Below are 25,113 nucleotides of genomic sequence, written 5' to 3'. Positions count from 1 at the left end.
GGAAATGAAAGGGGAACTGAGTGAAATAAAATAAGAGAAGGCCATAATCCTATTTGGAAGAACTAGGTATTATAACAGTATCAATTTACGCCCAAATTTATAAAGTCAATACAACCCCAATCAAAACTCCAATGACCCACTTGGGAAATTGAGAACTTGATTTTAAACTTAATTTGGAATAACTGAGAACATGTTAAAAGAATACTAATGAAGGGGATTTTACCCTACTTAAGTATATGAAAATACAGATATTTAGACATGGAAATCAGCAGCGTAGTATTACAAATAACTAAAATTAAAAAATTTAACCTAGTGCTGGCATACATCAGTGCAACAAAATTAAGAATTTTAAATCAATAAGCAAATGATGGATTATCAAATGTTATCAGCCTAAGTGGCTGTTTTGGAAAAATCAAGTTCTTTTCTTACATCCTACCAAAAAAAAAGTTCCAAATATGTTAAAGGGCTGAAAACAAAAATATAAAACTGAAAATATTAGAGGTGAGTAGACTACCTTTAAAGTCTTAGTTTGGCAATGAAACTCTAATCAAGTTAAAATGCAGAAAACACAACAAAGGTATGGCTACACTGACCTAATAAATTACTGTATATGATCGAAAGACAAAGACACATTAAAATAAATGTTTACAATATGTATAACTAAAGGTTACTATCTGTAACATCCATATTCTCTAAATAAAAATGGAAAAATGTGCAAAGGACATGCATGGTCAATTTACTAAAAAAAAAAAAATAAAAATAGTCAATAAAAATACAGAGGAAGCTTTTCAAAATTTTCCCACACTTGTAATCTGGGAAATGCAAAGTAAAACAAGGTACTGTTATTTTTGCCCGTCAGACTTGTACAAATTTAAAAGCTTCGTATTATTTAGTGTTGGCAAGGATATGAAGAAAAGGAAACTCATAAGCATTGGTGGGAACATAAATTGATAACAGCCTTTTTTAGAAAGTAATCTCTTAGTGTCAAACAAAATTTAAACCTTAACAGTGTTTCTTTTAGGAATTCAATCTACATCTGCTGACATACATGTACAAGAATGTTCACCACAGTATTGTTTCCAGCAATAAAAACCAGAAAACAAATAATGTTCAGGGAAATGGTTGAATGAATTGCACTCTGATAATTGGAAAAGTATAAACAGCCATTAAACTGAATGCACTGTTCTGTTCTGAAAAATATGCATGAAAAATGAAAATTGCAAAAAATTAGGAACTATTTCTAGAGTAGTTTTTATAGAAAGAGCATGTATGTGCGTGCATACAAGGGTAGTCAGAATTGTTAACAGGTTATACTTCTGGGAAGTGGGATTGGGGCTTGAGAAATTAGAAGACACTAATTTGATACACTTACCTGTTTTTCAAAAACATTATGTAATTATCAAAAACATGTAAAAATCAATTGTGTAGATTCAATCTATTTTAATTACTTGGTTGGGTTTTTTTTTTTAAATCACAGTTTATCAGAGTTGATACTTAGTTTTTAAAATTATATTGTATAACCCTCTGACTTCTCTATTTACTTTTATCCTCTATCAACATAAAAAATAGGCCAGGCGCAGTGGCTCATACCAATAATCCCAGCACTTTGGGAGGCCAAGGCAGGTGGATCACCTGAGGTCAGGAGGCCGAGGCAAGATAGTTGCTTGAACCCAGGAGGCAGAGGTTGCCGTGAGCAGCGATGCCTTGCACTGCAGCCTAGGCAACAAGAGCGAAACTCCGTCTCAAATAAATAAATAAATAAAGTTCCTTTTGAAAAAAGGACGATAGAAAAAAACCATAGGCTGGGCATGGTAGATTTAAACTCTCAGACCTAATCCCAGCACTTTGGGAGGCTGAGGCAAGAGGATTGCTTGAGCCCAGGAGTTCAAGGCCAGCCTGGGTAATAAAAGGAGACCCCGTCTCTACAAAAAAGAAGGAAACAAAGGAAAACATATTGAAGTGTCAGGCAAATTAGATAGACTAGGATATACAGGTAGGGTGTCAGACTTTAGAATCTTAGGCATTTTTCTTTTCCTGTAACAATTTACAGTGACAGTGAATGGTATTGTTTTATTTAGTTTTCATACAGTCTCGGGGTTTTAAAACTTTGAAATCAAGGACACGACGTCTCCAGTCTACCTCCGAGAGATTAGCTGAAACACAGAATATAGCGCCATCATTCGTGAAGGTAATTAGACCTTTTTATGATCCAAAAAAGCAAATATTTTCAAGTTGTTAGAGTGAGGAGCTTCAATATCTGATTTCTTTTGTTGGCTGATAGATAGATATTCTTCCTTCTTTCCACTAATAATAAGGGATTAGTAACCTGTGTAATCATTATACCTCTAACTCTTCTGGGCGCCAGACTTGCCTCTCCACTTACTAGATTTTTTTCCCCACAAACCTACACCTGTTGAGGTGTTCTCTGTATTAATGAGCAGCATCCACCCAAGCTAAAAACCTGGCTATCAACCTACGTTTGTCCATGTTGCCTCAACTCCCACATCCATTAACCACTAAAGTCCTGTTGATCCAACCTCCTAAATATTTCTTACATCTGTTCCACTGCCATAGATAGGCTATAACTATAGGCTGTAACTATTTGTTGCCTAAATTACTCTAATGAATACTTGTTTAGTCTCCTTGCCTCTAGTCTTGCTGCGTTCAGTCCAGCCTCCAGACTGCCACCCATCAATCTTTCTAAAATGATGATCTAGTTATATTACTCTGCTTTATTGCTTACTTCCACCTGATACACTGGGAATTTCGTCAATTTGGTCTCTACCTGCCATGTTTCTCTTCTCACCATTCAATATGCCCCTCTGTTTCCCTGCTCCTCTCTTGGCATTGAAGTCTTATATAAGATTGCTTATAGTTCTTGAGCACTGAAGGCTATTGTTTCACGCCTCCGTCAGATTGTTCGTGGTGTTTATTCCCTTTGTTTTAGATGTCCTGTTCTCTATAAGACCTTTTCTATATTCCTGAGGTAGCATTGATTTACCACCATACGTAATACTTCTGACATAATGTCAAAATGATTTAAGAAACTTAGCTATTTAGATATCTTTTTCCAGTAGACTGAAAACTTTAAGATCAGTGGTTTATTTGTCTTTACATCTTCAGAACTTATATAAGGCCAAGTATACGAACGGTGCTTAGTAGACGTTTAGTAAATTAATGAGATTTTTTCCTCTAGCAAAGATAAAGGGATATGAACATTAAGCCAATCAAACTGTAAGATAATATGTGACCTGTTTTGAGTATAGTGTTCATGCAGAGAATGATGCCACTTTCTTTATATTATTAACTGATTGATGCAGGAATATGATCTAGTGTTAGTTACCTAGTTATTGATTAATTCAATGCTGAGTCTTAATCTGTTTCTTCACATTGGCAGTAAAAATTACAGAATTTTAGTGAATTTTTTTGAGTGGTCACAACATTGTTGGGAAGTATCACTGCATCGTTAACCAGTACTGATGTGTTGTTTGTGTATTCAGGGGTTTCTTTTGCGGGACAGAGGATCAGATGTTGAGAGTTTGGACAAACTCATGAAAACCAAAAACATACCTGAAGCTCACCAAGATGCATTTAAGACTGGTTTTGCGGAAGGTTTTCTGAAAGCTCAAGCACTCACACAAAAAACCAATGGTAAGTTGAATTGACACCGTCCATGTTTGAGAAGAGTAACTGAAAGGAAGTCATAGTCCTACATTTAAGTTTTAAGTAACTTTTCTGAGACCATCTATCTATTGATTAAATTCCACTATGTTTGTAACTTAATCTATGTAGAAATGGAGATACTGCTGATGGTTTCCCTTTCTCGAGAGAAAACAAATTGGAGAACAGGAAATGTGAATGACTTCATAAAGGTTTTTGTTTCTTTGTTTTTTGTTTGTGTTTGTTTTTGAGACACAGAGACACGGTCTTGCTTCATTGCCTAAGCCAGAGTGCAGTGGTGCAATCATGGCTCATTGCAGCCTTAACTTTCTGGGTTCAAGTGATCCTCTCACCTCAGCCTCCTGAGTAGCTAGGATCACAGGCGTGTGCCACCACGCCCAGCTAATTTTTGTAGAGATGGAATCTTGCCATGTTGTCCAGGCTGGTCTTGAACTCCAGGGATCAAGTGATCCTCCTGCCTTGACCTCTTAAAATGCTGGGATTACAGGCATGAGCCACCATGCTTGGCCTTAAGTTTTTGATAATAGGGTACTTACAGGAAATCATAGCAGTTGTGAGAAAGAATGCCAGATTCCAAAATTGGATGTGATGAAATATGATTATCAACAATAACCTAATATTTGCATTTCATTGAGGTGTCATATTTGATTAATGTGATTTCATGTAAAGCTTTTTCTTTCTCTCCTAGATTCCCTAAGGCGAACCCGTCTGATTCTCTTTGTTCTGCTGCTATTCGGCATTTATGGACTTTTAAAAAACCCATTTTTATCTGGTAAAAGCTTTTTTTATTTATCTATCTTATTTCTTATTCCTTTAAATACATGATTCCTTTTAATGCCTAATCTAACCCTTAACGAAAGAGCATATTAATGTTTATAGTTCTAGAATTAGGCTTTCATTCCTAGTAGTGGTTAGTTTCCCAGATTTTTAGAAAATGATACCTGTCCAATTATAAAATTTAAAAATTATCCTGGTCAACAGGGTGAAAGGAAAATTAATTAATTAATTTTAAAATTATGTAGAATTTTATAATAGCAGTACAAGCTGAAATAGTCTTCTATTTCAAAGATAAACAAATTCAGTTTATTCATAAAATCACATTAAATGTTTCCCTTTTTTTAGTTTGCTTATCTGAAATTAAGCAATAGTGTCAGACTTAAGTGGTTCCAATTACCTTTTCCACGACTATGCAGTTTTCACCCTGTGTTCTCTATTCTCTTTAATATTAAGGATATGTACAGATTCTTTAAAAATACTTTGTGGGCCAAAACTATTGGTGTTTGTTCTAGAATTACTATTTTAAATTTGTTTTCCCAGCTTCTGTGTTCCTGATTTATTAAGCATTTCTTCTTAATTCCATATTTTGCCAGCTCATTTTTTAGCCTATCTTAACAGTATTTTGGGCTTCTTCTGAGGAAATCAGAAATTGCACAATTTACTCATTTATAACTGCTCTAGTTTGGAAGTTTCTGAGTGGGAAAGACTTAAGAAATCTTTGTAATAGTTCCCCAAAATTGATCTCAAATATTTTACTGTCCTATCAGACTTTTTCTGTCTTGCTTGTCAGACTTAATGATGTCATAATTGATAGGTCATTTGAGGGCAGGTAATAACAGTTGTCAGAGGAAGAAGACTACATGAGAAGTGTAATAATGTGTTAAGCCTCAATTTTTTATTAATGTGTGTCAGTGTTTTCTGCTAACTTTAAGGCAATGTATTTCAAAGTGTAGACCTGTGACCAATTAGAATAATCGAAGTGTTTGTTAAAAATGCAAATTCTCCTGGGCCCTGTGCTGTGGCCTGAGAATTAACATATTTCTCAAGTGAGTTTTATTCACACCAAAGTTTGAGAAACTTTGATTTAAGATTTCTATCATTAGATACTACAATGAGAAGTAGAAAATAATTTTTGATTTTATTAACTGAAAAGTACAAATAGGTCATTTTATTTTATTTCATTTCATTTCATTTATTTTTTTTGAGACGGAGTCTCGCTCTGTTGCCCAGGCTGGAGTGCAGTGGGGCAATCTCGGCTCGCTGCAGCCTCCGCCTCCCGGGGTTCAAGCAATTCCCCTGCCTCAGCCTCCCGAGTAGCTGGGACTACAGGCTTGCACCACCATGCCCAGCTAATTTTTTGTATTTTTAGTAGAGACTGAGTTTCACCATGTTAGCCAAGATGGTCTCGATCTCCTGACCTTGTGATCTGCCCGCCTCAGCCTCCCAAAGTGCTGGGATTACAGGTGTGAGCCACCACGCCCAGTCTTTATTATTTATTTTTTCAAATTTATTAAGAAAGTAAAGGAATAAAAGAATGGCTACTCCATAGGCAAAGCAGCCGAAATATGTCTTTTTAATGTGAATCACTTAATCTTTGAAGATGATTTAGACATCCAGAAGACCGGCTGGGCGTGGTGGCTCATGCCCGTAATCCCAGCACTTTGGGAGGCTGAGGCGGGTGGATCACCTGGGTCAGGAGTTCAAGACCAGCCTGACCAACATGGCAAAACCCTGTCTCTGCTAAAAATACAAAATTAGCCGGGTTTGGTGGCGCATGCCTGTAATCCCAGCTACTTGGGAGGCTGAGGCAGGAGAATCACTTGAACCTGGGAGGTAGAGGTTGCAGTGAGCCAAGATCATGCCACTGTACTCCAGCCTGGTAACAGAGCAAGACTCCGTCAAGAAAAAAAAAAAAAAAAAGAAATTCAGAAGACCTAGTTTCTATTCCTCACTCTGATTTGATATGTGAAGTTAGGTCACTTAGACATTTAATTTTTCTAGGCTTTGCTTTCTTGCATCTAAAAAATAAGGTGATTGGAATGTTATTAATCTATCAAATGTAAACATTTCTTTTCTTCCCTTTAGTCCGCTTCCGGACAACAACAGGGCTTGATTCTGCAGTAGATCCTGTCCAGATGAAAAATGTTACCTTTGAACATGTTAAAGGCGTAAGTTAAGAAGATTGCCTTGCCTTCTTCATACATTCTCTAATTGACACTCTATATAAGGTCGATATTTGATTCTACAGTGTATTCTAGAATAGGTAAAATTGTATCCAAAAGTATTAGAAACATTAGTATTTTGGGATAAATAATAGCAGCCAAGGATCAAATCTTGCTTTATGGCAGGGGATAGTATAATTTATGAAGGAGCAGCCTGGTGTAGTGGAGTGAATGTGGACTTCAGAGTCAAGCTGACTAATGTTTGAAATTCATTTTTATACTTACTAGCTATGAGACCTTGAAGAAATTACTTTAGAGCCTGACAGATAATGTATGTGCTTGACACATAGTAGATATTTAATAAATGGTCCTTCTTTACCTGTACCTCTTACTGATCTTTGTAACTCCACTATCTAAAACGTGTTAGACAATGTATATTTCTTGAATGAATAGAATGGATAAATGCTAGTTTATAGTCGATTAATTTGTTAAATATTTAATAGTATCTATTAAGTGCTAGGCCCTATTTTAGCTGCTGGGATAGAATAAATAATCTCTGTGTTCTTGGAGTTTAAACTCTAAAAGCAGTAATTGGACACTGATATGTCATGTAAGAAAAAGTAGAGTATGTTAAAAGAATAAAAGTGTATGGAGGAAAAAGTAGAGCAGGGTAAAGAGGATTGGGAGTTTTGAGAGAAGGCTTACAGTTTTAAATGGAGTGTTCAAGGTGCGATTGATGGAGAAGGTGACATTTGAGAGAAAATCTGAAGAAGATGGAATAAACCGCATTTATCTGAAAAAGGAACATTTCTGACCAAAGGAACAGTTTGAGCAAAGGCTCTGAAGTAATAGGGTGTCCTACTTGTTCATTTTTGAAAGTAGAACTAATAGGATTTCTTATTGGAACGTAGGGTATAAGAGAAAAGAGGAGTCAAAAAGGACCACAAGATTTTTGGTCTCAACAATTAGAAGGATAGAATTGACATTTACTGAGATTTTTGTTTTGTTTTTGTTTTTGAGACAGAGTTTCGCTATTGTTGCCCAAGGTGGAGTGCAATGGCGTGATCTCGGCTCAGTGCAACCTCCACCTCCCAGGTTCAAGCGATTCTCCTGCCTCAGCCTCCAGACTAGCTGGGATTACAGGCGCGAGCCACCACGCCCAGCTAATTTTTTGTGTTTTTAGTAGAAACAGGGTTTTACCATGTTAGCCAGGCTGGTCTCGAACTCCTGACCTCAGGTGATCCACCTGCCTCGGCCTCCCAAAGTGCTGGGATTACAGGCGTGAGCCACCGTGCCCAGCCTTTAGTGAGGTTTTAAAAGGCTGTGAGTGGAGCAGATCTGGGGGACAAAGGTTAGAAATTTAGTCTTAGGTATGTTAAGTGTGAGAGATAAAAATGAAAGTGTTGAGTAACTTGGATATACCACTTTGGAGGTATGGGATAGGTCTGAGCTAGAATTAAAAATAGGAGATTATATTTATATGTATGTTAAGTCCACATGTTTGGATGAGATCACCCAGGGAGTGAGTGTAACCAGAAGTGAGATGTAAATACTGAGTTATAGAGCACTTGAAGGTTCACAAGACAGAGAAGAGAAGCCAGGAACCAAGGTGAGAAGGAGCTGCCAGTGAGTTAGGTGAGAATGGTATCCTGGAAGAAAATATTTCTATGATGAGGGGAGTGATCAGCGATGTGAAATTCTATTGATGGGCCAAGTGAGAACTAACCATTTGATTTAGCAGTAGGTCATTGGTGTACCTGATAAAGAGCAATTTTAGTGGAGTAGCAGGGGTTAAATTCCGATTGCAGTGGGTTTACAAGAGGTGGAAAGAAATGAGATGGAATAGAGGATTACAAACAATTCTTGGATTTTGTCTGACAGAAGGGCACAGATAATTTATCTCATAATACAAAATAAAGTTGGAATTTTGGTAAACTGTTAGGTGGGGGGTTGTGGAAATTGATAGAATCAAGGTCACCAATAGAGAGAATATGGTTGGGAGAGGGGGAATGAGTGGTTAATGGAGGAAGTAAATTGTGTAGGAATAGGAGAATGAATGGAAATGGGAAATAAAACTGTTGGGCTCACTTGAAATTTTGGATCATGAATTTATATTAAGACAAGTCAAAATGAGTGGTTTTTCTACTGATTTTTTTTTTAATCTTTTCCAAATGTGAATTCTGCAACTTTAGTACCACACTGTGCTCTTCTCTGTGCTTTGCCATTATATCTGCTCTATTATATTTGATTTGTGAGAACTGTAGTGGCTGGGTAATTATCTTTCAGGAGTGTTTTAGAAGAAATTCTTCCGCAGGAGGGATTTGAAGTACGTGATCTGAGGACTCTTCCAACTCTGAAGAGATTGGTTATGTTATTATTTCTGCTTTTCCTCTTTACTTATTCGTGTCTCTGTTTATACATAAGCATGTTTTTTCAACCTCGACTATTGGGGAATAAGGCATTGGGAATCATTATGATAGTTTTACAACCAAGTAGTTCTTTCCTTTCCTTTCCAGTTTAAATGGCTATGAACCCTGTTGGAATTGTATAAAGGGAACAATTGAGGAAGAGGTTGGTGCAGTGATTATTTGAAAACTTCAGTCATCAGTGTGGAGGGCCCTTCTCATTGCGTTTGAGGTCTGCATGCCTTTTCTAAATTGAGCCTGTATTAAGGCTGAGGTCAGACACAGCACTGTTATTCTCTGCCTGTAATGTACTTACGTGCTTACTGAATATACCACACTTCTTTTGGAATGAGAGAATTTTTTTTTTTTTTTTTTTTTTTTTTGAGACAGGGTCTCGCTCTCTTGCCCAGGCTGGAGTGCAATGGTATGATCTTGGCTCACTGCAGCTTTGATCTTCTGGGCTCAAGTGATCGTCCTGCCTTAACCTCCCTTGTAGCTGAGACCACAGGCATGCACCACCACACTTGGCTAATTTTTTAATTTAATTTTATTATTATTTCTAGACAGGGTCTGGCTCTGTCACCCAGACTGCAGTGCAGTAGTGTGATCTTAGCTCACAACAACCTCCTCCTCCTGGGCTCAAGCCATCCTCCCTCCTCAGCCTCTCAGGTAGCTAGGACTACAGGCGTGTGTGCCCCTATGCCTGGCTAATTTTTGTATTTTTTTTGTAGAGTCGGGATTTAGCTGTGTTGCCCAGGCTGGTCTTGATCTCCTGAGCTCAAGTGATCCACCCATCTTTGCCTCCCAAAATGCTGGGATTATAGGCATGAGCCACCAAGCCCAGCTGATTTATCTTTCTTTTTCTTCTTTTTTTTGGGGGGTGGGGGAGCGGTGTAGAGACAGAGTTTCACTTTGTTCTCCAGGCTGGTCTCAAACCCCTGAGCTCAGGCAGTCCTCCCATCTCAGCCTCACAAAGTGCTGGGGGTGATAGGCATGAGCCACCACGCCTGTCCTGGAATGTGGGGATTTCTGAGTACTAAACTAAAGCCATGCTGATGACTAAGCATAGTGAAAGTAGACATCACAATTAAGGTAGATCCTTACCAAGTTTTCCATGCTAAAATGAATCAATTTTATAATTGCTGTAAGACCTAAATTCATATAGAGCAAAGTAATTCAGGAGCATTTACCAGAACAGGTTTGCCATTAGGTAGTTCCTGGGACAAATGTTTACCAAATCTCAAAGAGCTTGTATAGGAATGTCATTTCCTTGCTTAGAATTTCTGAATATATGGGCACGCATATATATATAGCCTTAAAAATATTAATAAGGGCTTTTAATAACTTGATTCATTACCTTGATCCCATTAACTATTTTCCTTGATAGATCTTATGTTCCTCAAGTGGGAATTCTCTTGCCACAGAATTTGGAGAGAGAATATAGTTTATTTGAATATTAAATTATGATTAATCTCTTCTTTATTCCTACAACTTAAAATTGGAATTATATCTATTATTTTGACCAAATATATTTTAGTCTTCTTTTAGTACATGGATATTATCTTTCAAGTTCTCTTTTAATAAACCAGCCAAGTCTTTTTTTAACCATAAATTTCATTGAAGTTTAACAAATTCACACAATAGTGCACAAATCCATAAATTTTCACAAAGTGTCTGTGTTATAAGTACCCACCCAGCTCAAGAATCAGAATGTTATCAGAAGCCCAGAACCTCCTTGATGCCTCCTTCTGGTTACTAACCTAGGGACAATTTCCTGTCTCATACCATACGTGAATTTTCCCTATTTTTGAATTTTAGATAAATGTAATCCATATAGAATATCCTCTTTTGTATGAGGCTTCTTTTATTCAACATGTTTGTGAGATCCATCTATGTTATTTGGAGTTGAGGTTTATTTATCCTTATTGCATAATATCCCATTATAAGAATACTACAACACGGTGCAATTATACTACTTTAGGGTGGACATTTGAGTTATTTCTAGTTTTTGGTTCAAATACAGCTGGTGTGACTATTCTTATACAAGTCTCTTGGTGAACATATGCACACGCTTCTCCTGGACCTAGGAGTGAACAAAGCTTTGTTTTCTATTTTTTTAAATACTCTGAAAAGAAAATGCTATGTTTTTAACCATTAACTTGATTAAAACGTTAGTACATTTTTAATTATTTAATCAGAATAACTTTCAAAGATCATTCCAAGTCTAACAAAAAAACATAACTTTGTTCTTTAATAAGTGTAATATTTCCTGGAAATATGTCTGGGAATTTTTCTTGAAATAATAAGTGAATCTTGACATTAATTGGACATTTTCAGAATGCCCTTTGGCATGAAGCTATGTTTCATGTTTTAGTATGCTCCTCTCTAGGTACTTTCTTTTTAACCCTGTCCAATGTACTTGACTTTTGTTTTCTCACTGAGAAAATGAAAGTTCAGAATGATTTCTTTGGGGATAGTAAGGAGACTTTGCATAATTGGAAATAATGGTCAGGGGAAAACCCTTTGTGTGTTTTATAAGGGGCCATTTTTGTATGCTTTTTTTACTGAAACAGAGAAGGCCAGGTTAATTCCATATCCAAATTAAATTTATGGTTTTCAAAAGGGAAGCCTTGATAATCTAACCAAACATGTCCATTATCTAAAGTTATTTGGAAAATTGTGTCACTTTAGGTGGAGGAAGCTAAACAAGAATTACAGGAAGTTGTTGAATTCTTGAAAAATCCACAAAAATTTACTATTCTTGGAGGTAAACTTCCAAAAGGTAAGATATCTTTTCTTTACCATGATTTGATGGAAAAAACAAAAACAATATTACTTATTTAATTTTAACTGATTAAAGTTTAAGTCTTAATTGCTGTTTTACAAAATAGATGTTCATTCTGAACATACAATTCCACAGCCTTTTTTTTTTGGTAACTGCAAGTTTTTATATACTTTCAAATTTAAAGTTACAAGAATAGTACATAGAATGCTCCTCATACCCTTTACCTAGACTCACAAATTTTTAATATTTAGCTTCCTTTTTAGACCCAGGCTTGAGTGCAGTGATGCAGTCATGGCTGGCTGTAGCCACAACCTCCCGAGTTCAGGCGGCCCTCCCAAGTAGCTGAGACCACAGGTACATCACCATGCCGGCTAATTTTTATATTTTTTGTAGAGATGAGGTTATTCCATGTTGCCCAGGCTGCTCTTGAACTCCTGGGCTCAAGTGATCCACTCACTTTGGCCTCCTAAAGTACTAGGACTGCAGGCATGAGCCAGCGCACTCAACCTAGCTCCATTTTAAAAATCATTCACTTTGTCCCTTTATGTATATATAAATATAAAAATTTTTGTAAATAAATAAATTTTTAACTATTTGAGAGTAAATTGTAAACATAATCACCACTAAGTGTGTATTTCCTAAGAATAAGGATATTCTTCTACATAACTCCAGAATAATATTAAAATTAGGACATTAGCTGGGTGTGGTGGCTCACGCCTTTAATCCCAGCATTTTAGGAGGTGGAGGCAGGTGGATTACTTGAGATCAGGAGTTCGAGACCAGTCTGGTCTTGAACCAGGGGCCATTGGAGTTCTAACCAGACTGGCCAACATGGTGAAACCCTGTCTCTACTAAAAAAAAAAAAAAATTAGCTAGGCTTGGTGGCAGGCGCCTGTAATCCCAGCTACTCGGGAGGCTGAGGCAGGAGAATCGTTTGAACCTAGGAGGTGGAGGTTGCAGTGAGCCAAGATTGTTCCCACTGCACTCCAGTCTGGGTGACAAAGCAAGACTCTGTCTCAAAAAAAAAAAAAAAAAGGGACGTTTAACATACATACAAAACCATTATCAAATTTAGAGTCTATATTCAAATTTCAGCATTTGTTCCAGTAGTATCCTTTGTAATGTTGCCCTGATCCCTACCCACTTCCCCAGTTCAGGACCTAATCCAGGATCACAGGTAACATTTAGGCTTTTATTGTTTTTTTTTTTTTTTAATGAAACAGTGAAACAATTCCTTAGCCTTTTGTGAGGGAGTGGAGAGAATAGGATCTTTCATGATTTTTACAGTTGCAAAGAGTACTTGCCTAATTATTTATAGAATGTTCTCAGTTTAGCTTTGTCTGATGTTTTCTCCTGGTTAACATGACTTTTAATGACTTCATAGTATCCTTCTAATTTATGGTTATATCACAATTTAACCATTTATATTGAATTTTTATATGGTTTCCAGTTTTTTTGCTATTAAGAATAGTGCTGTGTTTCATCTTAATTCAAGGCTTTGCCTGCATGCTTAATTATTTCCTTAGAGTAAATTTCTAGAAATGAAATTGCTGAGTTAAAGGATGACACTCCTTTTTAATGCTTGTTTTTATGCTGCCAACTATCTCTACTGAAAATACAGCAGTGTATGAAATTATTTGCAGTAACCTTTGCGAATTTAGGGTGCATTTATTAAATCAGTGCTTAATAATGATAACTTTAGCTAATATCACTGGCAAAAGCCTTATCAACATCATGTATTTCCTGATGCTCTAGGAAGGATCCAAGTGATGCCTTATGTGGTGTCCATGCGAAAAGGAATTTAAAAAGCACAATCTCAATACAATCATGAGAAAACACTAGAAAAGCCCATATCAGGAGACATTCCACATACCACCTTTACATTTATTTAAACATCACAGAGTGAATGTTTAAAACCATAGAAGTATTAATAGTTACAGTCTTCCTCTTTCTAATCACAAGGAGTATTTTAAATTTGTAGAAAATGTGAGTAGTATAAATTTGTAGAAAAATCTTCAGATACCAGCCGGGCGCGGTAGCTCACACCTGTAATCCCAGCACTTTGGGAGGCAGAGGCGGGCGGATCATGAGGTCAGGAGATCGAGACCATCCTGGCTAACACAGTGAAACCCCGCCTCTACTAAACATACAAAAAATTAGCTGGGCGTGGTGGCAGGTGCCTGTAGTCCCAGCTACTCGGGAGGCTGAGGCAGGAGAATGGCGTGAATCCGGGAGGCGGAGCTTGCAGTGAGCCGAGATTGCGCTGCTGCACTCCAGCCTGGGCGACAGAGCAAGACTCCGTCTCAAAAAAAAAATCAGATACCAAGATGTAATCCACAGAAATTAATATGATTTAAACCAGTTAAGTATAACTAAAACATGACAATACTAGGATAGTCTTAAAGCTGTTTTTGAGCTTGAGCTTTCTTTAAAATTTTTTTATGTTAAAATGCAGCAAACATGTATGTAAAGAAGTTTTGTTGCTTTTTTAGTGTAATATGTATATTTATAAAAACATATAAATCAGGCAATTCTGTTTTTCTAACGTGAAAATCTTTGATATTATGAAAACTTGCAAACATGGAAAACCTTGAAAGAACAGTACAATTAACATCCATATCCTATCCACTTAGACTCAACAATTGTTAACATTCTGTCATATTTGCTTTCTGTGTTATGTGTGTATTTTTCCCCCTGAACATTTGAAAGAAAACTATAAACATCACCTACTTGACATCTAAAGACTTTGTTGTTCATCACCTAAGAATAAGGACAGTGTCCTAAATAAACATAATAACCTTATCCCACCAAAGAAAATTAACACTATTTCCTTAATATCATGTACTCTCTCCAGTCTTGTTTAAATGTTTTCACCAAATGTCTCTAGAATATTTTGTTCTTTATGAAAAAGCATCAAATCAAGATACACTAATTATATTTGGTTGTTCAGTCTTTTAATCTATTTTTACATGAATTTTTATCTTATTTAGTGATAAATGGGTTTATATTTTTTTGCCTCAAGATTCTCCCTGTCATGTCTGTTGTTGATATGGAAACAATATTTATATAATACAGGAACATTAATCTTGGACGAGATTCTGAAGTGAACCATTAGCAGAGACAAGTACAGTTTGCTGTGTTTCAGAATATTGGTTATTGGTGTGACCTCAGCCTGAAAATTATATAAATGAATAATTATTTATTTTATACGTTCATATCGAGGGATTTTTTTTAAAATACTTTGAATCATTCTTGTGTTCATTTTCTTTTAGGAATTCTTTTAGTTGGACCCCCAGGGACTGGAAAGACACTTCTTGCCCGAGCTGTGGCGGGAGAAGCTGATGTTCCTTTTTATTATGCTTCTGGATCAGAATTTGATGAGATGTTTGTGGGTGTGGGAGCCAGCCGTATCAGAAATCTTTTTAGTACGTTTTGATATATCTTTCAGGCAGTGCTAAATTTTGTTCAGGGAATTGTTTATCTTACCCTTTCTTTGCTAATTACTTCTTTTCTTCCTTTTTTTAATTTCTATTTTTTGGGGCCTCCGGCTTGCATGCTAATTAGTTTTGATTGATAGCTAAAATAGCCACTGTGGGACCTTGGTTTGGGTAACTTACTATATGAATTATCGGAAGAGCTAGTGGAAGTGCAAGATGAAGTTGGAGGCTACCAAAAATCTCTTAGTGTTTTTTCATTTTATTCATCAATTTTATAGTATGGAATTAAGGAGTAATTAGCTTCAAACCTGATTGTGTATGATATTTGTATAGCTAGAAAGAATGAATGCCCAACTGTTTTGTTTTATATCATTTCTTTGGTATAGTTTTTTCCCCCTGAAGCTACTATTCTTAAGTCAGTACAAAATGACCTCCTTTTCTTCCAGTGAATATTTTTTGTTGGCTTTTGACAGTTTTATAGGATTTTAATATTTATCTTGTTTTGTTCAAAAGTGTTGACTTTCTTTTAGCTTATTTGAATGTTTTTTGTTTTCTTAGGGGAAGCAAAAGCAAATGCTCCTTGTGTTATATTTATTGATGAATTAGATTCTGTTGGTGGGAAGAGAATTGAGTCTCCAATGCATCCATATTCAAGGCAGACCATAAATCAACTTCTTGCTGAAATGGATGGGTAATTGAGTCTTCTTTTTTCTTAGAATATGGTGATGCCTCCCAGCATTTGATATATGTAGAATTGATCTTATGCAAATTATTTCCATAAGGCATTTCATATCTAGAGATATGAAAAATGTGATGTGTATAGGAAACAGAGTAGTCCCTCATGCAAGAACTCAAGACAAGCTTTTTCTCTCAGTATTGTATTGTTTTCATTATTAATTGGATAGTTGAATATCAACTCATCTTATTTAATTTATGGTATTTATATTCTTTTTCATTTATTGTTACACTTATGACAGAAAAACAATGATTTATGCCGAGACTAGTAGTCTATTTGAAGAAATAGTCGTTTCTATATAATTTATGACTAACTTTGAATGTTGTGGCAGATTTAAAGCTTACATCAATGTTCATAATATAAGAAGCAAGAGGTGATGTTGCTTTGAAAGAAGTATCTTAAAACTCAATATAAGACATTTTGAAACCAAATAGGAAGCCCAGGAGCAAATAATTTGAATTGGTATACCTGAAAGTAATTTTTCAAAAATTAACCAGGCACCTAAGCTTTTTATATCAGGTTATCTTTTCCTGCATAGACCAGATAATTGTGAAGGTATGTAGTCACAGATGAACTGGTGGTTTATTATCAGTTTCTTTTCTTCGCTATTATTTGATTAATGAAGCCGGGCATGGTGGCTCACGCCTGTAATCCCAGGACTTTTGGAAGCCAAGGTGGGAGTATTGCTTGAGGCCGAGTTCAAAACCAGCCTGGTCAACATAGGAAGACCCTATCTCTACTAAACATAAAAATAGTCACCGGGCACAGTAGCTCAAGCCTATAATCCTAGCACTTTGGGAGGCTGAGGCAGGTGGATCACTTGAGGTGAGGAGTTCAAGACCAACCTGGCCAACATGGTGAAATCCCGTCTCTACTAAAAATACAAGAATTAGCTGGGCGTGGTGGCAGGCGCCTGTAATCCTGGCTACTCAGGAAGCTGAGACATGAGAATTGCTTGAACCTGGGAGATGGAGGTTGCAGTGAGTGCCATTGCACTCCAGCCTGGGTGACAGTGAGACTCCGTCTCAAAAAAAAAAAAAAAATAGTGACTTGTACCTAGAAATTGGGGAGAAAAGATTTAAAAATAAATAAAAAATAAATTAGTCAGATATGTTGGCATGCACCTGTCCTTCCAGCTACTTGAGAGATTGAGGCAGAAGGTTCACTTCAACCCAGGAGTTTGAGGCAGCAGTGAACTATGATCATACAGGTGCGCTCCAGCCTAGGCCACAAAGCAAGTCCTAGTCTCAAAAAAAGAAAACAAACCAGTTTTGTGTAGAGCATTTCTACATGTGTGCTGTGCTTCAGTGTTAGTAAAAGATACTATTTTTTTTTCCTATATAGTTTTAAAACCAATGAAGGAGTTATCATAATAGGAGCCACAAACTTCCCAGAGGCATTAGATAAGTAAGTATTAAAAGAAGATTTTTGTGAAGTACTGTTTCATGCTACAAAATTATGCTAAAAGAAGTCCATTGCAAAAGATCACATCAACATTGTATGATTCCATTTATATGCAATATCCAGAATAAGCAAATTCAGAGACAAATTGGGTTAGCGGTTACCAGAGGTTAGGAAGAATGGGGAATGGCTGTCATTGGATATGGGATTTCTTTGGGGGTATGGGAATATTCTAAAATTAGACTGTGGTGATGGTTGTACAATTCTGAATATATTAAAAACCACTGAAGTATCCACTTTAAATTCTGTTATGTGAATTACATCTCAATAAAACTTAAAATATTTATTTGTTATATGTCACAAAAGTTGTATGTAGAGAGGATTTTAAAAATAAATTCACTGTAGTATTACAACTAGGTTTAAAGTTACTATGAAAAAAATTTATTGTAGAAGTTATTCATATTTTCATTTGATCAGTAGTTTGTCACTGCCTAAGACTCTAGTCTAACATTCTGTACTTAGCAGTTGAGATGGATGTGTGGTTCTCATAATAGTTTGTTGTGGAATTATTTGCTCCTGGACTGAATTACTTGCATGCTTTTGTTTCTGAGGGGTACACATGTGTATCTAAATGAACCTTTGTTCTTTATTGACACTGTTACTTGAGCCATGTTTTAAAAGGAGCTATCTGAGTATTTATGTACAAAACTCCATCTGCGCTCTGGCTGCCATTGGCTTCCCAGTCATGTCATTAGGGTGTCAGTCCTGTTGAATTTGAGCTTAAATAGTTTATTAATTTATATTTTCCTTTTGCATTCTTCCTGTAGTGCTTTAATACGTCCTGGTCGTTTTGACATGCAAGTTACAGTTCCAAGGCCAGATGTAAAAGGTCGAACAGAAATTTTGAAATGGTATCTCAATAAAATAAAGTTTGATCAATGTAAGTCTGATTCTATCAAAACAAACATTTGTCGTTTCTATAAAGTGGTAATATACCACTCACCCTGTTTGTGGTCCTTTCATGATAAATGTATTAATATTAAAAGACCAGTTCATTTTTGTCTTTTTTTTTTCCCATTAGTATGTTCGTTTAAAAGTCCATTCCTTAGTGTATATCCAGGAGATTCTATTGTTTTGAACCCTGATTCTAAAGAAAGGTTTTTTTAGAGTATTCAGACAGATATTTGAGGATATATATGTGTGTGTGTGTGTGTGTGTGTGTGTGTGTGTGTGTGTGTGTGTGTGTATGTGCATATATATATACACACACACACACATTTTTTTAAGATGAATGTAAAATGCAAAATAATAAAAAAAGCTGCAGAAACAGTAACTCATGATATAGTCAGTGTGGGCCCAAAAGAGAAGAAAGCAAATTGTAAAACAAAACACATGGAAATTTATTACCCACTTGAATAATAAATGAAATTATTAAAGCTGCAGTAGTTTCAGAGACAGCTGTATCAATTCATTAAACTATACATGTTTCCTATAATAAGGGCAACTTTTATGTCCAAAGTATTTCCAGATGAAATTCAGGGAAAAAAAGTGACTAAACTATGGCTCAGAATAGCTAGCTATTTTCTTTTTTTCCTCGGAATGTGAGGTTTTTTTTTGTTTTTTTTTTTTTTTTTTGAGATGAGAGTTTTGCCCTTTTTGCCCAGGCTGGAGTGGAGTGGCACAATCTTGGCTTACTGCAACCGCCACCTCCCAGGTTCAAGTGATTCTTCTGCCTCAGCCTTCTGAATAGCTGGGATTACAGGTGCATGCCACCATGCCCAGGTAATTTTTGTATTTTTAGTAGAGATGGGGTTTCACCATGTTGGCCAGGATGGTCTCGAACTCCTGTCCTCAGGTGATCTGCCTGCCCCAGCCTCCCAAAGTGCTGGGATTACAGGCATGAGCCAGCGCACCCAGTCGGAATGTGAGTTCTTTGTGAAGAGCTTTCTTTTACCTGTTTTAGACTTTTAACATTGTGTTCTCTTTTTACATTAGCCGTTGATCCAGAAATTATAGCTCGAGGTACTGTTGGCTTTTCTGGAGCAGAGTTGGAGAATCTTGTGAACCAGGCTGCATTAAAAGCAGCTGTTGATGGAAAAGAAATGGTTACCATGAAGGAGCTGGAGTTTTCCAAAGACAAAATTCTAATGGGTAGGTTTCCTTTCTTTTTTTTCTGTCTTTTACTTTTCATTGTGTTAGATAATTCATTTAGGGGCAAATACTCTATTCAAACAGCTAAAGCCATGGCTATGTTGAATCTAATCTTACTCTAAAACTTCAGTGTCTGGGTTTTCAAGATTTGTAATAAATGATTTTATAAAATTCCCAATTTAACAGTCAAACAAATGCCATTAAACTGTAACATTTTCTTGACAATACTCTTGTCAGTGATACAGAACTGATTTTATAGTGTACCATATTTATTAGTTTTGTCTCTTTCTTAGAAAACCTTTTTTTCTGACTGGAAAGCTTTAAAAAGTGATGGGAACATGAAAATATATACTTGACAACACCACAATTTGGCCTCTTATGAAACAAATATATTCTAGTGGCTTATATAATTATATAGTTAAACTGGTAGTGGGGAGAAGAGGCACATATACATTTCCTCTTGTCGGACATTGCTGCTAAAAAGGATAGTTAACTTTATTCTGTGCTTAATTTCGATTTTAAATCTTGGATTGGCTTAAAAGCACATTAGTTGTGATATTCTTGTTAAATTGGAAGTTTATTTTATAGAAATAGAAATGTTTTCCCTTTCGAATTAAGATGATAGTTTTGACAGTTTTGGTTTTCAGATAAATTGTTAAAGTTCGTATGTGTTACAGAATGAATTCTGCCAATTTAAAAAAACTGTTACTCTGTAGACTGGGTGTGGTGGCTCACACCTGTAATCCCAGCACTTTGGGAGGCCAAGGCAGGAGGACCGCTTGAGCCCAGAATCGTTGGAGTTCAAGATCAGCTGGGCAACATAGCGAGACTCCATCTCTACCAAAAATTTTAAAAATTAGCTGGGCGGGGTGGCATGCATCTGTGGTCCCATCTACTCGGGAGTCTGAGGTGGGAGGATTGCTTAAGTCCAAGAAGTTAAAGCTACAGTGAGCCATGATCATGCCACTGTACTCCAGCCTGGGTTACAGACCCTGTTTAAAAAGAAACAAAATTACTAAAAATTACTAAAGCTAGGTGCAGTGGCACATGCCTGTAATCCCAGCACTTTGGGAAGCTGAGGTGGGCGGATTGCTTGAGGCTAAGAGTTCAAGGTTGGAGTGAGCTATAATAAGAATGACTTTAAGGAGAATGAGTTTTTTGTTTTATAATATTAATCCCATATCAGATACATTCACCTCTCAATATCCACTGAGGGGGTGGGGATTGGTTCCAGGACCCATGTGGATACCAAAATTCAAGGATGCTCAAGTGTCTTATAAAATGGTGTACTATTTGCATATACCTACGTAATTCTCCTGTATACTTTAAATCATCTCTAGATTACTAATACAATATAAATGTTCTGTAAATAGTTGTTATAATGTTTTTTTTTCATTTGTATTATTTTTTATTGTTCCTCTTCCCCATACTTTTAATCCTTATTTGGTTGAATCTGTGGATGCAGAATCTGCTGATAGGAAGAGTGGAGTGTATTTGATTTGCAGACAAGAATGTGTTTTGTTGATTTAAATATACCTTTCTAATGGAGTATTTACTCAATTAAATTTATCTTAGGGCCTGAAAGAAGAAGTGTGGAAATTGATAACAAAAACAAAACCATCACAGCATATCATGAATCTGGTCATGCCATTATTGCTTATTACACAAAAGATGCAATGCCTATCAACAAAGCTACAATCATGCCACGGGGGCCAACACTTGGACATGTAAGTTTTTTGTAGTGTCTCGCCCTGTCACCCAGGCTGGAGTGCAATGGTGCGATCTCAGCTCACTGCAACCTCTGCCTTCCAGATTCAAACGATTCTTTTGCCTCAGCCTCCCAAGTAGCTGGGATTACAGGTGCCCACCACCACACCCAGCTAATTTTTGTATTTTTAGTAGAGATGGGGTTTCACCATGTTGGCCAGGCTGCTCTAGAACTCCTGACCTCAGGTGATCCACCTGCCTCAGTCTCCCAAAGTGCTGGGATTACAGGCATGAGCCACCATGGCCTGCCTAATTCTTAAATATCTAATTACTCAGCTGCCCCAAAAGGGAAAACATTGTTTTGTAGTAACTGATTCAGTAGTTTCTCTAAGATTTTTCTCATTCAGTACAAGTTTATCAGATCTTGCAACATTGTAGACATTTAAAAAATTTCTATGCACCTGGGGAGAAAACAGTCCTATTGTAGCATTATCCACCTATTGTTGTTGCTTTATAAAGGAATTTTTTATTCTCTGATTGCTGGTTTTTCATCAGTCCCCTGATGACCAGCTTTCAGCAACATGATATAAAGTACTTTAGTGAGAGCTAAATGATAATTCTGGTTTGTATTTTTTTATGTTGCTCAGTCTTATGGTGCTGAAATTCTGGTTTTTGATGTAGCTATATCAGAACTGTATCTGAATTTATTTTTTTTTTAATTTTTATTTTATTTTATATTGATGGGGTCTCGCGATGTTGCCCAGGCTAGTCTCAAACTCCTCGGCTCAAGTGATCCTCCCACCTCAGCCTCCCAAAGTGCTGAGACTACAGGTATGAGCCACTGCACCCAGCCTGTATCTGCATTTCTTTCCTTACATTTTATTTTATTTTAATTTAATTTTGTTTTATTTTATTTATTTTATTTTATTTTTGAGATGGAGTTTCACTCTTGTTGCCCAGGCTAGAGTGCAATGGCGTGATCTCAGCTCACTGCAACCTCCGTCTCCCGGCTTCAAGTGAGTCTTCTGCCTCAGCCTCCCGAGTAGTTGAGATTACAGGCATGCACCACCATGCCTGCCTAATTTTGTATTTTTAGTAGAGACAGGGTTTCTCCTTGTTGGTTAGGCTGGTCTCAAACTCCCAGCCTCAGGTGATCCACCCACCTCAGCCTCCCAAAGTGCTGGGATTCAGGCGTGAGCCACTGCACCCAGCCTCTTTCCTTACTTTTTATCTGACTGATTTTTAATTGTCTAGGTGTCCCTGTTACCTGAGAATGACAGATGGAATGAAACTAGAGCCCAGCTGCTTGCACAAATGGATGTTAGTATGGGAGGAAGAGTGGCAGAGGAGCTTATATTTGGAACTGACCATATTACAACAGGTTAGCTTTAATGAATGGCTTTAGTTCAAATTATATGTGGTCTTAAAAATATTTTTTAAAATGGTATGTTTTTATTTTATTTTAGGTGCTTCCAGTGATTTTGATAATGCTACTAAAATAGCAAAGCGGATGGTTACCAAATTTGGAATGAGTGAAAAGGTAATAGATTTTTTTAATCCTTTTCATGTATCAAATTACGTGTCAAGTGTTGATTTGAGAGATGGTTCTGATTATAAATTGGTAATATTCACTTTTTCTCTCTCTCACTCCAAATGGATTTGAGGCTCTTTATTCTGAACATTGTTATTCTCTGAATAAAGAAAATGGAGCCTTCTCTTAGCTGCTCTGAATGAGCTGCCCAGATAGTAACTATTACTTCATGAGTTAACTAAGTGATAAAGCAAGGTGAATTCCTTAACTTTTCCATGTGGCATGAAAGAGCCTACTTTCTAAGTTTGGTTACTTTACTGTTTCCCTATATTTCATATTTTCATCTTGTCATTGTTCCTTGAAGCACTACTATACTCTGTGAATTATGGATTTCTATATTTGAAGTAGCTGCCAAGGTTTTTCAAGAAAGTACTGAGAACCAGACTTAAAATGATTCTAGGCTGGGCGCTGTGGCTCACACCTATAATCCCAGCACTTTGGGAGGCTGAGGAGACTGGATTGCTTGAGCCCAGGAGTGAGTTCTGGACCAGCCTGGGCAACGTGGCACAACCCCATCTCTAAAAAAATAGAAAAATTAGCCAGGTATGGTGGTGTGTGCCTGTGTAGTCCCAGCTACTTGGGAGTCTGAGGTGGGAGGATTCTCTAAACCCAGGAGGTCGAGGCTACAGTGAGTCCACTGCACTCTACCCTGGGTGACAGAGCAAAGACCCTGTCTCCAAAAAAAAAAAAAAAAGATTTTAAATGTTCTCTCTTGCTCATACTTTTACTATTTTGATATTAGTGTTTTTTTTGTTTCTTTGTTTTTGAGACGGAGTCTTGCTCTGTTGCCCAGGCTATAGTGCAGTGGTGTGATGTCGGCTCACTTGCAACTACCGCCTCCCGGGTTCAAGCGATTCTCCTGCCTCAGCCTCCCAAGTAGCTGGGATTACAGTCACCTGCCACCATGCCTGGCTAAATGTTAGTCTTTATACTTTCAGAAGAATGTGGAAATTTCTTTGCCCTCAAATACAGTTTTTATTTTTATTTTTTTGGAGACGGAGTCTCGCTCTGTCACCTAGGCTGGAGTGCAGTGGCGCAATGTCAGCTTACTGCAACCACCGCCTCCTGGGTTCAAGTAATTCTCCTGCCTCAGCCTCCTGAGTAGCTGTGATTACAGGCACGTGCTGCCATGCCCAGCTATTTTTTGTGTTTTTAGAAAAAATGGCATTTCTCCATGTTTCCAGGCTGGTCTCAAACTCCCAACCTCAGGTGATCCACCCGCCTTGGCCTCCCAAAATCCTAGGATTACAGGTGTGAGCCACCGTGCCCAGCTTCAAATGCAGTTTTCTATTGTACTTCTTTCTTGTCCCCTGTATATTTGTTTCCTTATGTACAGGATAGTACTTTCTCTTTCAAATTTGTTGGTGTTTGGGGGTTTTCTGTTCAATTACTTTCTTCCTTTTGGTTTTAGCTTGGAGTTATGACCTACAGTGATACAGGGAAACTAAGTCCAGAAACCCAGTCTGCCATCGAACAAGAAATAAGAATCCTTCTAAGGGTAATAATATTTTTTCGTGCTTATTTATTTTCTTAGGAACAATGTGCTTAAATAGTTAGGTTCTTAAAAAATAACAGCTGAAGGCCCTCTGTTCACTAGAAACATCATTTTATAAAATAAAGATAATAGTCACCATGGTGTCTGGGGAAAAAATTAAAAAGTAAAGATAATAGGTGCAGCATTTCAGCAATGATTTAAATGTTATTAAGGCACCTCTCTGTTCATGAACCTGGACATGGGCTAAGAACAGTTCTATATTGCATGGTTGTAAAAATTCAATTCTCAGGGTGAGGGACAAAATAACTACATATTAGGTATTAGGTACAGTGTACACTACGTAGGTATGGATACACTAAAATCCCAGACTTTACCACCATGTAACCAAAAACCACTTGTACCCCATAAGCTGTTGAAATAAAATATATCTATATATAGAATTTTATATATATATAAAATTCAATTGTACTTCAGCTGCAAAACTGTAAGAGGTAATAGAATGGGAAGAGTATGGTTTATTGAGTCTTTGACATGTATTCAACAAAAAAATTTTTTTTTTTTTTTTTGATATGGAGTCTCGCTTTGTTGCCCAGGCTGGAGTGCAGTGGCATGATCTTGGCTCACTGCAACCTAAGAAATAAGTTTAGTAGGTGTTTTATTGTTGTTTTTTTGTGGGTTTTGTCATTTTTTTTTTTTTAAGGGGATGGGTCTTGCTATATTGCCCAGGCTGGACTTGAACTCCTGGGCTCAAGTCAACCTCCCAAGTAGCTGGGGCTACAGGCACA

General features: G+C 36.9%; 1 protein-coding gene across 2 annotated transcripts in view; it reads left to right on the top strand.

Annotated features, from left to right (window-relative positions):
- Positions 1–25,113, top strand: part of YME1L1 (YME1 like 1 ATPase) — a 43,246-nt gene that overhangs the window by 16,126 nt on the left and 2,007 nt on the right. For both annotated transcript variants that reach the window (XM_054435703.2, XM_054435704.2), the window contains 14 exons: positions 2,079–2,188; positions 3,501–3,651; positions 4,370–4,453; positions 6,544–6,626; positions 11,717–11,807; positions 15,083–15,235; positions 15,806–15,938; positions 17,328–17,390; positions 18,212–18,324; positions 19,380–19,535; positions 21,111–21,262; positions 22,497–22,623; positions 22,709–22,782; positions 24,245–24,331. In XM_054435703.2, coding sequence (XP_054291678.1) covers positions 2,079–2,188; positions 3,501–3,651; positions 4,370–4,453; positions 6,544–6,626; positions 11,717–11,807; positions 15,083–15,235; positions 15,806–15,938; positions 17,328–17,390; positions 18,212–18,324; positions 19,380–19,535; positions 21,111–21,262; positions 22,497–22,623; positions 22,709–22,782; positions 24,245–24,331 — 1,577 coding nt within the window. The remainder of the gene's footprint in view (positions 1–2,078; positions 2,189–3,500; positions 3,652–4,369; positions 4,454–6,543; positions 6,627–11,716; positions 11,808–15,082; positions 15,236–15,805; positions 15,939–17,327; positions 17,391–18,211; positions 18,325–19,379; positions 19,536–21,110; positions 21,263–22,496; positions 22,624–22,708; positions 22,783–24,244; positions 24,332–25,113) is intronic.

The sequence above is a fragment of the Pongo pygmaeus genome, chromosome 8, assembly GCF_028885625.2.
Source record: "Pongo pygmaeus isolate AG05252 chromosome 8, NHGRI_mPonPyg2-v2.0_pri, whole genome shotgun sequence".
NCBI lineage: Eukaryota > Metazoa > Chordata > Mammalia > Primates > Hominidae > Pongo > Pongo pygmaeus.
Note: the sequence above shows the minus strand (reverse complement) of the source record. Positions and strands in the feature narration are given on the sequence as shown.